Source organism: Epinephelus fuscoguttatus, linkage group LG9 (genome assembly GCF_011397635.1).
Source record: "Epinephelus fuscoguttatus linkage group LG9, E.fuscoguttatus.final_Chr_v1".
Classification (NCBI taxonomy): domain Eukaryota; kingdom Metazoa; phylum Chordata; class Actinopteri; order Perciformes; family Serranidae; genus Epinephelus; species Epinephelus fuscoguttatus.
Genome location: NC_064760.1, coordinates 4359364 through 4375272, shown reverse-complemented (window position 1 = coordinate 4375272; position 15909 = coordinate 4359364). Strand labels below are relative to the sequence as shown.

The window sequence follows — 15909 nt, the reverse complement described above, 5'->3', positions numbered from 1 at the left end:
ATTGTACGTGTCAAACACAAAATCAAACAAGCGTCTTCCTGTCACTCCCAGCAGGAAACACATCACACACACTCACTCAGTTATCTGGAAGTTTCATTACTTGTCTTTAAAAAAACAACACAAATGTGCAGCTCAATAAACAAGATCATCAAACTGACACCAGCCGACAAAAATACTGAAAACAAAAAACGTCCAAAATCATCTTTAGGTTTTTATAAACCCTTAAAAATGTATTTTAGGCTTCATTTTCATCTGTTCAGGGTCAAAAACACTTATTTAACGTTCAGTTTTTCTGTGTTTAAATGAGGGATTGTGTTCTGCAGTGAGCTTTAAATGTCTCTGCGTGTACAGCAGAGTGAAGTGAGACGCTGCTCTGACACACCGACACACTCTGACGACGATTTCTGACTCAAACTTCTTCAATTAGATTTAAATTCATGAAGTGAAGACGGAGAGGGAGTCCTCGAAGTTTTTCAGCCTCCGTTTGCCTCTTTTCTGCCTTCCTACCTTAAATGCACGGCTTGTTTTTATATTTTTTCTATTGTTTTTACTCTCATCAGAGCTGATTCCTGTCTGTTAAGTCTTCACTTTAAAATATTGCACTTTCAGTGGCTTTCTGAATCGTTTAACATCACGAGAGCGTCGAGCTCTTCACTCTGGAGTTTGTTCTGCAGATTGTAAAGTTTGGGATTTGGAGCTGCAGAAATAAACTTCATTTTGCATCATGCATATCAGATATATTAAAGTGTAACACAGACACTGTGCAGCACCGTGCACATGTAAGATGCATGTACTGTATATATGATCTATTCACTAACAGACACGTAATCCACCCCCGCACATACAGAAACTTTACATCTATTGAGCTGTGCACTTGTGCACTGTTGGTGCTGCACAACAACCAGCTGTTTAATCTGTATTCAGATTACAGATGAGAGGATTAGGTGATTAATCAATAAATTGATTGACAGAATATTAGCTGTTTTAATATCTGAATAATTCTTTAAAGTCATTTTTCAGCCAAAAATGCCCAAAATTCTGTGTTTGCAGCTTCTAAAATATAAATATTTGCTGTCTCTCTTTCATCTTCTATAACAGATAACTGAGTGTCTTTGGGTTTGGGGCAAAACAAAACATTTAAAGACGTCAACTTGGTGATTTATTTACTCTTTAATGAGTTTTTATAGGCCAAAGAAATAATCAGTTATTCAGGAAAATAATGTGTTTGTTATGGAGCTGTTTACTTTTGCATATAAACATGATTTTATAAACCTCTTGCCTCACAGCTGTTACATTTCCTCTGCTGTCTTTGCTCAACTTGTTAGCTGTGTGTCTATTTCTGTCTCTGTCTTGTATTTTGTGTGAATATATCTGAACAATAAAGTTTCTGTTTCAGGTCCCGACTGTTGGATTTTAATGACTTCTGATGTGAAACAGGTGCTTAAAATGTGTTTTTAATCAGAAACTCGGCTGGTTTGTGCATTAAGCTGCAGGATGCAACAAGACTGTGGGTTCAGATTTACACACTGACTGATGCTTTGTGAAACTTAGATTTTAAACACTGAAAATTAAACTGCATCTAATTTAGTTTATAGTTTTTGTTGCAGGTTTTGCAGCTGAAAAGAGATTTATTTGAAGAATTGTGCAAAAGAAAAAAAATCCTGCATGAATCAAATATAAATATATATTAAAGCACGCGGGGATCAGGAGGTTCTATGTTAAAGTTTGACCTGCGCGCCTTTCCGGAGGTGATGAATGCGGCGTTGGTCGTTTCAGCCTCACCAGAAGCAGCTGATGGATTTTCTCTCTTCTGTTCAGGTCATTTAAATCCGAGACAGCGCTTCAAAATCCTGCATTGATTTATTTCAGTAAAACGGTCAAATTTCACCTCAGCTCACCTGAGACACACTTCAGCAATTTAGGCGCTCACAACTCTCGTCATTAACGTCATGATGTGTCGGAAATAACTTTGGAGTTTGGAGACAAAGACGCGGGAGAATTTTCTGTTCTTTAAAACTCAAATTAGATTTTTATTTTTATTTTAAATTGCACATTTATTTTACTTTTTAAAAATATGATTTTGGTCATTCATATTTCCACTTTGAATAAAACATTCCCTCCATTCTGTGAGACTTTATTAACTAATTTATTAAAAAAAAATGCTGAAATCAATTAATGTCAAAGTGAAACTTGGTGTGTCAGATGTCTGCCGGGCTGCGTGTGTTTGTATCACGGAGGTCAAACGTTGAGTTATTTTATCCTGCATGGGAGCAGCTTAAGAACCATATAATTTAACCTGTGACCCACTTAAATTCTGACTTATTTCCTCCCCGAGTTGCTTCATAAATAAAATATCGCTTAAATTCTCGTTTTTGAAATTCAACCCACCGCAAATTTGTAAACGGCGTTTGAGGGAGAGAGAAAATCGCTGTGTGGCTTCATTAAATAGTGAAGTATTAATTCTTATGAGTATCTCCTAAATAAGCTTTAAATGTAGTTTAATAATCCCAGAGAAGAGTCGCGTACAGCGGCTGCAGCCCCGCGCTGCTGCCGCCGCGTCTCTGCGCTCTCTGCGCGCGGCGTGTTCGTGCAGCACCAAACTGCATGTCAGATTTGTTTAAATGAATAGTCAGAGCCGCGGTGTGGGAGATGTAAACAATACTTCAAGTTAACTTTTGTTTTTTAAAGATATGTGAACTGAGGGAAGTGATTCGGCGCGTGTCTCCGCTCGCACCGGGCAGTTGGTGGATGTGTATCCGTCGGAGAGGAGGAGGGAGACGGTGTGATGGAGCTGCGGCTCAGCGCTGAAACCATTAAACCCTGCTGGTTTGAATTACACAGAAAAGGAGGAGAGACAGTTTGTGACTGACATGATTTCATGTTGTGATGCTGCTTCTCGAGATTTTGTTTTTCCCTCCAAATACATTTTGCTTGAATTTTAAGTCCGGTCACTTTTGCATCAATTTAAAAAGTAAACCAGTCGCCAGGAGCGTTCCCAAAATGTCAGCTGATGATTTAGTGGCTGATCTGACAGCTCAGACTAAAAGTTTGCACCTCGGTGTTTTCAGCTTTTTCTGTGTTTTAGTGGTTTTATCCTTTTTCCAGATAAACGCGTGCACTGCTCGTCATCTCGGTTTAATCTGATGGTTTTGTTATTTTTCTTAAATTACAACCTGACAGTGAAGCTGTGACTGTAGCTCTGTCTGCAGGAGCAGCAGGAGCCATGTGGGTGCATTGGTTTTAACTTTGCTTTAAACTTGCTGTTTTCTCGTCTTTTCGCCCTGCGGACTGAACCTCCGTGAAAGTCACTTTCCACCCGGATCCTGGAGGATGCAAACATGACTTTCACCTTCACGCTGGAGTTTTTCTAAGTGTGGCATTAATGGACCGATTGGCACCGCGGAGCAGAGAGATGAAAAGTGGTTTTGGTGATATTTTTACCTCTGGGCCGCTGTGTTGGCGTCCAAAATCCCTGCGCCCTGCATCCAGGAGCGGACCGGGGTCATGCCGGTGGGGAGCGGCTCCTCCTTCATGGTCAGGGCCCCCCGGGGGAGGCTGTCCTGGATGGAGAACATCAAAGTGTCCTTCTGGGAACTTTGTCTTCACCAGAAACAAGAAAGAAGAAGAAGAATAATCCTCCCTGTACCAGCCACTCAAAAATGCCAAAGGACCACCTGGATTAAGGTGGAGAAAAGAGGAGCGATGCAGAAGGAGGGGAGGAGGAGGGGGTGGAGGACACACGAGCGAGCTTCCCCAAAGTACCGGGTCCTGATCCAAAGAAGAGCCCGGGATCCCTCTGGGTTTCTCCGGGGTTGTTTTAGATCCCAGCCCCGGCTCGCAGCAGTCCGGGCTTTAAACCGGCGTCTCTGTGAAGTTAAAAGAGGGCGGAGAGAGGAGCGGAGAGCGGGGAGAGCATCTCAGAGGAGCCGAAAGAGAGAGACGAGAATCAGCCGGGATCCGGAGAGCCTGACGCCGGGAGAACGGAGCGTGGAGAGCCGGGGATCAGAGGGAGGCGAGCAGCCGCGGATTGTGGAAAAATGAAAAGTGGGATAAAAAACAAGCCACCGCTTCAAAAAGGAGTAAAATGAAATGATTAGCAAACAAGAGGGAGGGACGGACCGTGGAAGGCTGCTGCTCCCGGGGGAACAGGGGGATTGGGCAGCGAGAAATCTCATCCCCCTCCCTCCCCGGCTCTTTATGGCTCCTCTGTCCCGGCGGAGAGCTCCTTCTCCCGGGGTCCGAGGCTCTGGAGCTCCCGGGGGACCGGCGTGGATCGGGAGGGGGCGGAGACACCACCAAATAAGGACAGCTTATTTGAATACTGGTCGCACCTCTGGCGTGTTATTGGCGGAAGTCGCGCGTTGCGTCATTGTTTTTTCAAAACGCACGCCAAATAAGGGTTTCCGCGTGTTCGGCCGTGCGCACTGTAAAAAATGAAACTTTTAAAGCGGAGAGAAAAAAAGGAAAAACTCTGGAGAGATTAGAGTTAATGAGATAAACAGATCTGACTGCTGAAGGTGCAAACATGCTGCATGATGGACACATTCTTAAACTGCTAAATAAACACAGCGACATGTGAAATGTAACAGCACGGACGTGAATGATGCTTCTGTCTAATATTCAGTCATGTCTGAAGTTTGAAACCTCTTTTTAACCCGCAGCATGTGAGGGAATCTGTTGATGTGGTGAGTCTACAAACCACTGCTCCGCAGCGCAGGAGAGTCACAAGTCATCCTGAGCGATTTACGCATCACTTCTGCCCTGATTTCAACACCGACTCTTGTTTCTCGGGCAGCTTCTGTCACCTCTGTTAAATAGATGTGGGCTTTTTACGCGTGAATCCGTCATTAAATGAGTTGTTGAGGTTGACAGGCTGCAGCAGCAGCTCAGACAGAAGGTTGATTCTCCTTTATCCAAACCTTCAGAGTCTGTTTCCGCTCAGGCCCGCTCACTTTAAAAAAAAAACCGCTCCAGATTTATTTCAGTGGATACGAGACTGTAATACTGAACCTCATCAGTAACAGAAATCTGTATTCACTTCCTCCAACCTCACAGACTTCCTTCAGATTTTGGGGGATTAACTGGTTTCATGTGGAATAATCTCCTCTGTCATCCCGCGTTCAGGCTGACTGACACGGGCGGCGCGCAAATTTGGCACCAATTTGCGCTTTTTTTTACGCACGGACATATGGCGCTCTCTCGCTCTCTCACACACACATGCACACACACACACACACACACACACACACCAGGAGGAGAAGCCGCTAATAAGCTGTGTTTTAATACAACTGTTATATTTCACACAGCTTTTAAAATATGACTTTAATTTTAGTATTTAGATGAAACACAACAGGCCTCGCAGCTTCGATCAATAACACTACTCATCATAATAATAAGAACAATAATAATAGTATTTTTGTCTGTCTCTGATCATCCCGCTTGATGTTTTCGGAGGTTTTGACATCTCCAGCAGTCATTTTTGTTCATTTTCGTGGCAGGAGCAGAATTCCTCTAATTAAGCAAAAACTCCAGAGCAGCGCTGATTAAATATTTATCCTCCTTTAGCCCGCTGCCTTCCTCCAGGGAGACAGAAACGTCTGGAAAGCCTGGAAAAATATTTCTGTGCGGGGAGAGAAAAAGTCAATGAGACGCTGCAAACATGTTGGCGATGAAGAGGAAAATGATGAAGAGGAAGACGGTCCGCATTAGAAACCGGACGGCAACAGACGCATCGGTCCGCTGCGTAATAATTATTATTTATTACAAATATTATTTTATCATTTTAATTCTTATAATAATAATATGTCTGAAGTAATAACGCTTTAATAAATACAGTTACACGTCATTAATGTCACTACAACTGGTGCTGCAAATAAATATAAAAATGTCATCATGATTATTACAAATTATAAATAATTGGAATTATAACATTTTCTATCACATTTCACACAACAGAAGGTCGCGAGTAATTTTAACAACTTGTGTGTCATATCTGTGTTTCATTTTCTAAATGAATTTCATTTCAGTTCATTTTTTTTATTTTATTGGTGTCACTGACTCTTCTTCTGATCAGGATGACGTGTCAGTGTTAAAACCTCCTCTGGAGCTGGAACCTGTATTCAAGCAATCCTGGAAGTCCCTTAAGACTCCCCTCAAGAGGTCCTGAAACCCACTCAAGACCCTTAAATAAAGGATTAAGACATGCGTCCTCTAGATCCCCTTAAATCCTCTAAGAACTCCCAACACCTCTTCTGGATCACCTTGAGAATTACCTAAAACTCCCTTGGAATTCCCAGAACCCCTTAAAACACCTTTCACTGCCCCAAGTACACCTGGAACCTCAAGACGCATAATAAGGGATTTACGTGAATCCCGTTGAATCAACTCAGAACCCAAAACATCTCTTCTGGATCACCTGGAGCACCTTGAGAATTACTAAAAACTCCCCTGGAATTCCTGGAACCTGTTAAAAACACCTTCAGCTGCCCCAGGTACTCCTTTAACCTCAAGACCCATAATAAAGGATTTAAGTAGATCCCCTTGAATCTCCTCAGAACCCAAAACACTTCTTCTGGATCACCTGAGGGACCTTGAGTATTACCTAAAAACTCCCTTAGAACACCTGGAACCTCCTGGAACGCTGGGGCCCCTTATTATCGGCATTTAAATCTCTTAAAATCTCCATTCTTCAAGCCTGTGGAACCCACGAAAGAACCCTAACATAAGCCTCAAAGCTCCTTGAATCACTTCTAGATCTCCTGGTTCCTCTTAAAACGACCAGAACCTCACGTAGATGACCTGTTCTGAACACCCCATGGGACACCGTAACTGACTGGAAATCCTGGAACATAACTCAGATACCTTAAAGGCCTCCTTCAACACCCTCTGAAACCCTCTTAGAACCCCAACACCTTTTCTAGATCCTCTGAAGCCCCTTAAAATGATCAGAACCTTAAATCAGAACTCCTCAAATCTCTGGATAACCTGAAACCTCCTTCAGCACACTGGAAATCCCTTAACAACTCCTAGAACGTTCTCTAATGTCTGCAGAACCCATGATGTGCCTCTGAGAGCTTGTTGACCTTCCTTTAGATACCCTGAAAGTCCTTAAAAATTACCCGACCCTCCCTTAGAACACCCAGAATCTCCTCCAAATGTTTAGGAACCTGCTAAAAACACGTAGCACCTCCTCCTGGAACTGCCTCAAGCACTTCTGGAATCTAATGAGGAACCCTCAGAACCCCTTTGGATACTCTTCAACCTCCTGCGAACCACACTGGAACCCTCTGGAGGATCTCGGTCTAAGATCTCCTGCTCGGCTGGGTTTTTACAGAACCACTGAGGAACTATAAGAACGATTTTGGTTTAAACACACATAAATATTATCAATGCACAGAAATGTAAACATTTAATTCCTAAAGAGGGTCTAGTGCCTGAACATAATTCTCTAATCTCAGCAGAACCTTACACAAAGGTTCTCTAAATCTCCATGTGGCCCCCACAGAGAACCTTAGAGAACACGGCACACACTCCACCTCTGCAGGATTAGAGGGACATCTGACTGCTGCACTGCTAATTTAGACCTACCTGCTTTTAAATCTATTTTCTATTTTAACTTAATGACTTTATTAATTCTTCTTCTCTCATAATAAACAGCAGAATCTGTCATGTGTGAAACACAGATGGCACTTTGTTCTGTCACACTGCAGCTGCAGCAGCGGAGCTCAGTCTGCGGGCACACAGCGCCACACAGTGGACAGAACAGGGTACTGCAGGGTAGACACTGCTGATGGATGGAGACACTTCTCTTGGAGCTTTTTAAAGAATTATATTTCTATTTTAGATCTTCACAACCACGCAGATACAGATACAGATAATAATAATAAAATAAATGCTGATAATGCAAATGTGATGAAAAACACATCAACTGAGCTAAAATTATAGATGATGTTTAAATGTAACCTGGGGGAAAATTTGCCAAAAATTAGTAAAAATATATTTTGTAAATGTCTATACTTCGAACAGTTTAAGGTAGAATTTAGTGTAATTCTCCAAACACAGTCCTTAGTATTGTGCTGTGATCAAAATTATGTTCCTGAAGTGGTCGAGTACAAAATAAAGACACAAAAACAGGTATGAAAAAAACAACAAACAATAAAGAAACAAACACAAAAGACAGTGAAATGAAGCATTAAGTAGAAGTAATACTAAAGTGCAGTCTAGAGATGCAACTAACAAATATTTTACTATCAATTAAGCTGCTGATTGTTTTTTTAAACTAATCATTAGATCGAGGAAATGTCAAAACAATATTTTGCTTTGTCTGAGCAAATGTCTGATACGTGTTCAGCATGTTTTCTTTATTTCTGCTTAAAAATGACTGAAACAATTCTTAAATTGTCAAAGTAGTTGCTGAATGTAGAGCGTACATGAAATGTATTTGGAATTTTGGGGTAGACAATAGGCCTTTATGATGTATGTATGTATACTTAGTGTCTGTTACTTTCTTTTGTTGTTCTGTTTTAAAGGAAGCTGACAAAAATAATAAATGTTAAAAGGGTAGACGTAATAAGCTCCGTCTTCAGCCTAGACCCTTTCAGTCCTGTTTTGTTTTTGTTTATCTTTGTTTTTAATAATAAAAAAGCATTAACCTTAATGTTTTTCATTATCTATCTACCTGCGTATTTGAGTTTGACAAGTTGGAAAATGACCGAAATAAACTAAACTATTTTTCTGTGCATTACTGACACAGTAGGGTGCATTATTAAGTTTAAAAAATATCGTAAATAAAGTGAGAAATCCAACAATGTGATGATGAATTCACTTGTGTGACAAAACAATCTCAACGTCATACGTTTCCTCCTGAGCTTTCAGCTGCATCTCATGGTTTTCATCAGTGGGTGGAGCTTGTTGAAGGTGTGTCACATTAACTATCCTTGTCAGACCCCACAGACAGTGGTTCCTAACTGTTGCGGCCACAGGGTCCAGATTTGTCCTCAGTCATTAGTTCAAGTTCCACACAGTTTAATACATTCATCGTCATATTAACTGAATACTCCATTAATCACTCGATCTAGAGCAGGAAACAGGATTTCAAAATAAAAGCCCTGTGCTGGAAATTCACTGCACTCAAAAGTAAAGTTGTTTTGTTTTTTTTACAAACGTGACATGCTTGTGTCACTTGCGGTCCATTCAGGATGGATCCATGACCCACTTTTGGACCACGACCCACCAGTTGGGAACCACTGCTCTATAAGCATTATACAGCAGTGGTTCATGATCAAAGCTTGATCAGAGCTCCACTCACTGATGAAGACCATGACATGTGACTGAAAGCTCAACATAAAACCAAACTATTCTGATTTGTGTTGGAAACAGAAACCAGCTCCTCTCACTGATGGGCTCCTCAGTTATTTTAAGATATCTAGGACTCAGTGGTGACAAAAGGATTTCAGATAAGAAATAATGACTTCTAGTAAGTGGCCATTGAGTGGAGATTATTTTGAAACACATACTGAGATACAACAAACTTCTACACTCGAGCCCAATGAACATGTTTCCTAAATACATTTTGGAAAAGTCCTGAAGCAAACAGGGAACAGTGACTCGTGTAGGCTGATTAATTTATAATTTATGGTTTAAATGAAAATAAATTATGACGGGAAAATCTGACATGAAGTTACTTGTTGATAAAGACATTTGTCCTGTTTGGTTTCACATACATCTTTTAGTTTGTGACGTAAAAGCAGATTTTTCACACTAAAAATTTACAGTGTCAAAATAATTTGTGGTTTTAAAGTGTTATAAAAATGTTTGTCGTGCCATTAATGAATTTGTATTTTTATCATATTGTTATCTTTTGTTTTTATCATATCTTGTCAGTCTTTGCTCACTTTTTAATTTAAATGGCCTGTTTTGAGTCTCTTTACCCAGATGAAACTAAACATACAGTATAATCCTTTTCAACAGTCTCGTTTTTATCCACAACATCTCAAACAAAAAGTTCTCTCCGTTTGAATCAGACAGATGCTGAAACTTTAAAGCTCCACATCTCAGAACAATCTGGTGGAAAAGAAAACATCAAATCTGAAGCTCATTCAGACCAAACTTCAACTAATAAGACGGCGAAACGAGAAAATTGTGTCTTTAATGGACGAAGTAACAACCTGAATCGCAGCTCAGTGGATCAGAGGATCCTGCAGCCTGTAGACCTCCTGCTGGGGGGGTCATGACCCCACTTTAACCATCTGAGGGGGCATTTAACCCCCGAGACGCCCCTAAACACTCCTACATATCCTACAGCAGTGTTAACGGCCTCCAGACACTCAACACTAACCAGCCGCCCGAGTCTGTCTGTCTGTCCAAATACATCAGTCACCTACTGCTGACACTCAAACACAAACACACTCACACACACACTACTACGACTACGACCACTGCTGCTTTAGTAGTTGATGCAAAATGCAGTCTAAAAGTATTCTCTCTTTTGAACTGATGCAAAGTATTCTATAAAAAATACCTATGTCCAAGTAAAATTAGTGATTTTAGTACACAAAAATAAAACTTTGCAGTGGGAACCCTTCAGCTGTGACACAGCGATCCTCGACTTGAGCGGAGCCGGAGCCCATGACATTGCCCTACTTCCTACTCCTCTACGTCCAGCCTCTTTGCTCGGACTGCACCTGTCTTTGAGCTGGGCTGAAGCTACACACCTGCAGAGCTCTACAATAAGGTGTTCCCGACTGCACGGGGCAAGTAAAATGCCACGTCAGGCTGGTAAATCTAGCTACTCATTTGATGCAATAAGGGAGAAGTAAAAAAAAAAAAAACAGTGAAGCACATTGATTTTTCTTGAGCTGATGATGGAAGTAGCTGAGGCAGTGGTTCTCAAATGGTGTGGTGCCATGATGCCAATCCAGGTGTGCCATGGGATTTTATGATAACCACACATTGTTATTGCAACAGTCATCTGGGCCTCTACAAAAAGTTATGAAAGAATTTTTAATTGACTGTATCATGTGCACCCATTTCCTTATAAAGAGGCAAACTCGAGCTAAAAAATGTAACTTAATTTAATTAAAAAAACCTTCATGGGGAACCTATTTGTTGCCGAATTATAAGTGTGTGACACATCAAAATCCCAGAAATCACCAGTGAAGACGACCTGTATCAGTATCATTAAAGCTACCGGTCTTAGTTTTTCTTATTTTCATTGTCGTATGTCCTGATATGAGTGACAGCACACGTTATAGAAGCTGTTGTGCACAGATATAAATACAGGTGTGCCTTGAGATTTTGGCTTTGCCCTTTGGTGGTCCTTGGGCACAAAAAGTTTGAAAACCACTGAGCTAAGGAGTGAGCTATGTTAAGAGTTGCACACAAGCATTCACAAGAAAATGGCAGCAGGTAAAGACAAAGTTGACGAGCCAAAGCACAGGCGAGCATTTCAATTATCCTGGAAACAGGAGTGTAGTTGGGTGGCAACAGAGGATGTGGGCGAGACTCCGATTACGTATTGCACAGTTTGCTGCAACTTTGAGAGCAAAGCGGTGTCATGGCCTGGCTTATAAGACACAACAGAAAATGGGAGACACCCGTTATAAAACTGAAAGGTGTACAAATGTATTACTTAACAGACTATAATTTAAAAAACATAGTAAAGTCATGAGGTGTGTGAATCTGTTTCAGTGTGTCAGCAGACGTTAGAATGAGTGGGTGATGTAACTACGAACCAGGCCGAAGCCAACTAAACAAGAACATGGTGCGGGATGAAGGAAGCGAGGAACGTAACTAAACAACCAGGTTTTGAATAAGTTGCCCCTGGGAGACAGGCCAGGTGCTCCCAGTTGCATTCATTGGCTCCGCCTCCCAGAACCTGCAAGACAACAGAAACCAGACAGACCAACACACACAGCGGGCGCTGCTGCAACAGGAGGACCGTCGCAGTGGATAAAATGACATGACAACTAACTTCAATCTTTCTTATTTGAAAGACAATAATAAACAAACCCACTTCTGAACCTTGACCTGTAAAGTCCATGACTGCATCTTGCACAGCTGTGACAAAACTCTGTCCACAGACAAACATATCAACACCAAAGTACTCAAAACAACTTCTGTGGGAGCTCCCACTACAACAGGTGCCACCAGGACCACATCCTGCCATGATGACACACACACATGGTGGAAAAATACCAGCTGTTGTGGCAGATAAAAACTCAAACGTACCTCAGACAAACAGACAGAAAGATTTTTTTTAAAAAAGGTAGAAACTGAGATGTTTGACATTTCTAACTGAATTTGTTAAATGTAGAAGAGAAAAAAGAAACCAGGTTCACTGGCTATGAAGACATTTGAAGAAGGTAAAGAGTGCCATCTAGTGGAGAAAACAGCACATTACACTCCTGCTTAAATAGAATTTAACACTACATTTGAGCTGCAAGTCTATTTAATATTAATAATAATCAATCAGAAATAATGATTCAGTCTTAAGGTCCGTTCCCAGAGTCCAAAGCAACTTCTTCAAGTGTCGAAAGATGTCCAAAGATGTTCAGTTTACAGCGATAAGATATACAACATTAAACCAGAGAAAAGTATTAAATCCTCACTGAAGAAACTGGACCCAGACGATAGTCAGAGTTTTGAAAGATGAATGATTAAAACAGTTATTTAAAAATCAAAACTTGTTTCCAATTGATTTCAGCACAGTATGCATGCAGTAAATCCAGTTTTACTGATAACAGGTCAATTCTGTCGATAAAAAAATAATGAATACAGAAGAAAAGTTAAAAAACATAGTTGAGTTTGGAGAATTTACTGTTCCGGCCTGAAGGTGGCGCTAACAGGCTGTGAGGTTTGATTGTGACTGTGGAGCTGCTGTAGTATGTTTCATCTGCCTCCATATGAGGAGTTGTTGTGTTCCTGTTTGTTGCTGATTTACAACACTACAGCTGTTAGACCAGCAGTTTGTGAAGTTCAGCGAAGACATCAGAATATTAAAATTAATTTTTAATTTATTATCAATTCAATGTTATGTCCTTAGTCTTGGTCTGGATTCTGTTTTTGGTTTGCAGTATTTGTCCTGTCTTCATTTTGTATTGTTCTACATTGCTTACTACCTTCACCTTTGTTTCATCACTACTGGCCAAATGTTATTGTGTTGTTTATTTGTTCTATTTGAAAATATCAATAATCAGATTGTGGGCAACAATATATGTAAAAACTTGAAAATATACCAAAGAAAAACTACAAAATGTCTTTGCAGTGCACTAAAAGTTCACAGAGATAAAGCAATAATTTTAGAAATACTGAAGTCATAAACCTGCAAGTTTGGCATATTCTTATTTATCAGCTTTTCTGAGAATTTTATCATCAAACACAACACTCTAAATGTGGCATCAGTACGTTCTCCACACACAAGTTTACTTCTGGTGGACAAACAACAAATGCCATTATTATACAGCATTTTAATTTGGTAGTTTAAGATAGAAATTCAGTCTAAAAAGAACCAGAATCACCCCTCAGAATCTATCATGTACCATTTCTGTGTAAATGCAGAATATATACTGCTCTTTAGGTTGTTCAAACAACAAAGAAGACATGATCACAATGACCTCAGTGTCATCTGCAGCTCTGAAAAGAAACAAAGTACCTGAATAAACTTGATATTTGTCAGTGATGAAGGACTTCATTTCACCACCTCTGACCTCAGTCTCCTCACAAGCAGCTTCTCTGGTTCTGCGTCCTGGAAAAAAGAAAATTTAATTCAGTGTTCATGTCTCAAGTAGTCATTTTGCATTCAAATCACAAAGCCCCTGATTTTCTGAACGATAAACCTCTGAAGGTGTTTTAACAACACTTACCACTAACCACCTGCAGAATTTAAACGCTTAGATTACTGACAGAAAAATCATCTGCAACTACTCTGATAATCAGTGAATCATTTCAGACATTTTTAAAGCAGAAATAGTGAAAAATAAAGAAATGTTTTCAGCTTCTCTCTTTTATCTTACACTGAGTTGAAACAAAACAAAACATTTGCAGACGTCACTTTGGACTCTGACACTGAGACTCTTACACAGTTGCACAGAATCCCTGAAAAGGCTTCCTTAATTAAGGAAAAGCATTAACTCATTTACTGTGTTGAAAGAGATTTTACAGAGGTTAAGATTCCATGGAGGTTGTTTGTTTGGACTCACGCTTGTGACGCCTGTTACTATCCTGGTCAGAGGAGGAAAATGATTAAACTTCTGGAGGAATATAATCATAGAAAGAACAAACTACAAAGTAAATTTGATCCCAAATACCAGAAAACAAAACCAATTGTAGGAAGAAGCAACGAAAATGTACCCAGTCAAATCTTAAGTATAAAATCAAAATCCCTTTTCTCAGGGTGTGTTCGTTTCTTTTATTTATCACCATGAATTCGGTCATGTTGCGGTTAAGATAGAGTCAAAGATACCTTAAGTTATTTTTACCTTGCTTTGGCTGCTAAGGTCTTTTGGTGCAACAGTCTAGGGTTTCCTTAAGTTTAAGACCAAGATAAGAAGAAAACCATAAATACTTAAGTGAACATTAGGAGAAGACTTAAGTGTTTTGTGCAACAAATTTAATTTTAAGGAAACCCTAACTAGGACTTTAAGGAATATCCTAACTTAAGGTGTTTTGTGCCTAAAAACTAAAAAATAAAGCTATTAGCTTTATAGCGCAGGGAGTTAAGGAGTAATGTTAGGCAGAAAAAATTCCCTTAGATATATAGTGAAGAATAATTAAGTAAAAATGGACATAAGTAAATACTGTAAATTGTACAAGACACTTCCCACACCTGACAACAGATAAGTGACATATAACGTTAATATTTACAAACTGTTAGCTAATGTTTATTTTAAGCTAGTTTAGCTAACCTTAGCTAGCAGCAGTTAGCCCCTCTGTCAGTTTAAAGTACTTATAAAGTTAATATTGTCGTTTTAAATATAATGTTAATGAACTCTATCAACATTTGAATCGACCGTCTCACTCATACTAACCCTTATTAATTATTAAATCCTTACCGTGCTTATCGGACGGACAGTTATTTGCGGTGTTTTGAAATAGTTGGTCACCTGCAGGACATTTGTATCCACAGCTCATTGGTCAGCTTCTGTCCAATCAGGTGCCTCTTCTTCTTCTTCTCCTCCTCCTCCATGTTGTTGTTCTTCTTCTTCTGTCTCTTTTAAAGGACTTTTTCTTTCTTTACCTATGACAACAGCTTTGTATCAACCTGTTTGGTGAGCAGTAACTAAGTACATATTTACTGAAGTATTTTATGAAGCATACTTTTGACATGTTTAAACTTTACATGAGCATTTCTATTTTCTGATACTTAATTATATTTCTACTCTGCTACATCCCAGAGGGAGTTATTATATTTTTACTCCACTACATTTACCCAATACCTTAGGATGCTTTCCACATCAAAGTTATTTCTACAACATATAATTAACTAATGAAGTATATCACAGATTAAGCTTGTAAAATGAGGTCCACCTTTATGAGCTGTAACATTAAAGTGATGAACACATTAATGCATCAATAATCATAATCCAATATATCATTTTTTATATCTATTTATCTTTTAATTTATTTATCTAATTTCAAAACCCATAGTGAGCGCACTACCAGGAAAAGTTTTTATATTTCCATGTGTGTAGTGAGGTTATTGAGCAGCCTGAAAGAGGAGCTTTTTTTTTTTTTTTATTATTTTTTTTTTTTTTTAAGATATTTTTGGGGCATTTTTGCCTTTAATGGACAGGACAGCCAAGTGTGAAGGGGGGAGAGAGAGACAGAGGGAATGACATGCAGCAAAGGGCCACAGGCTGGACTCAAACCAGGGCCACTGCGGTAACAGCCTTGTACATGGGGTGCCTGCTC

The 15909-nt window shown here is 39.8% G+C and overlaps 1 protein-coding gene across 3 annotated transcripts in view; it reads right to left on the bottom strand.

Moving 5' to 3' along the window:
- Window positions 1-4229, bottom strand: part of LOC125894807 (transcription factor COE3-like) — a 201598-nt gene extending 197369 nt beyond the window's left edge. For all 3 annotated transcript variants that reach the window (XM_049586438.1, XM_049586440.1, XM_049586439.1), the window contains exon 1: window positions 3442-4229. In XM_049586438.1, the coding sequence (XP_049442395.1) occupies window positions 3442-3575 (134 nt within the window). In that variant the 5' untranslated portion in view covers window positions 3576-4229. The remainder of the gene's footprint in view (window positions 1-3441) is intronic.
- Between the last annotated feature and the right edge of the window lie 11680 nt (window positions 4230-15909).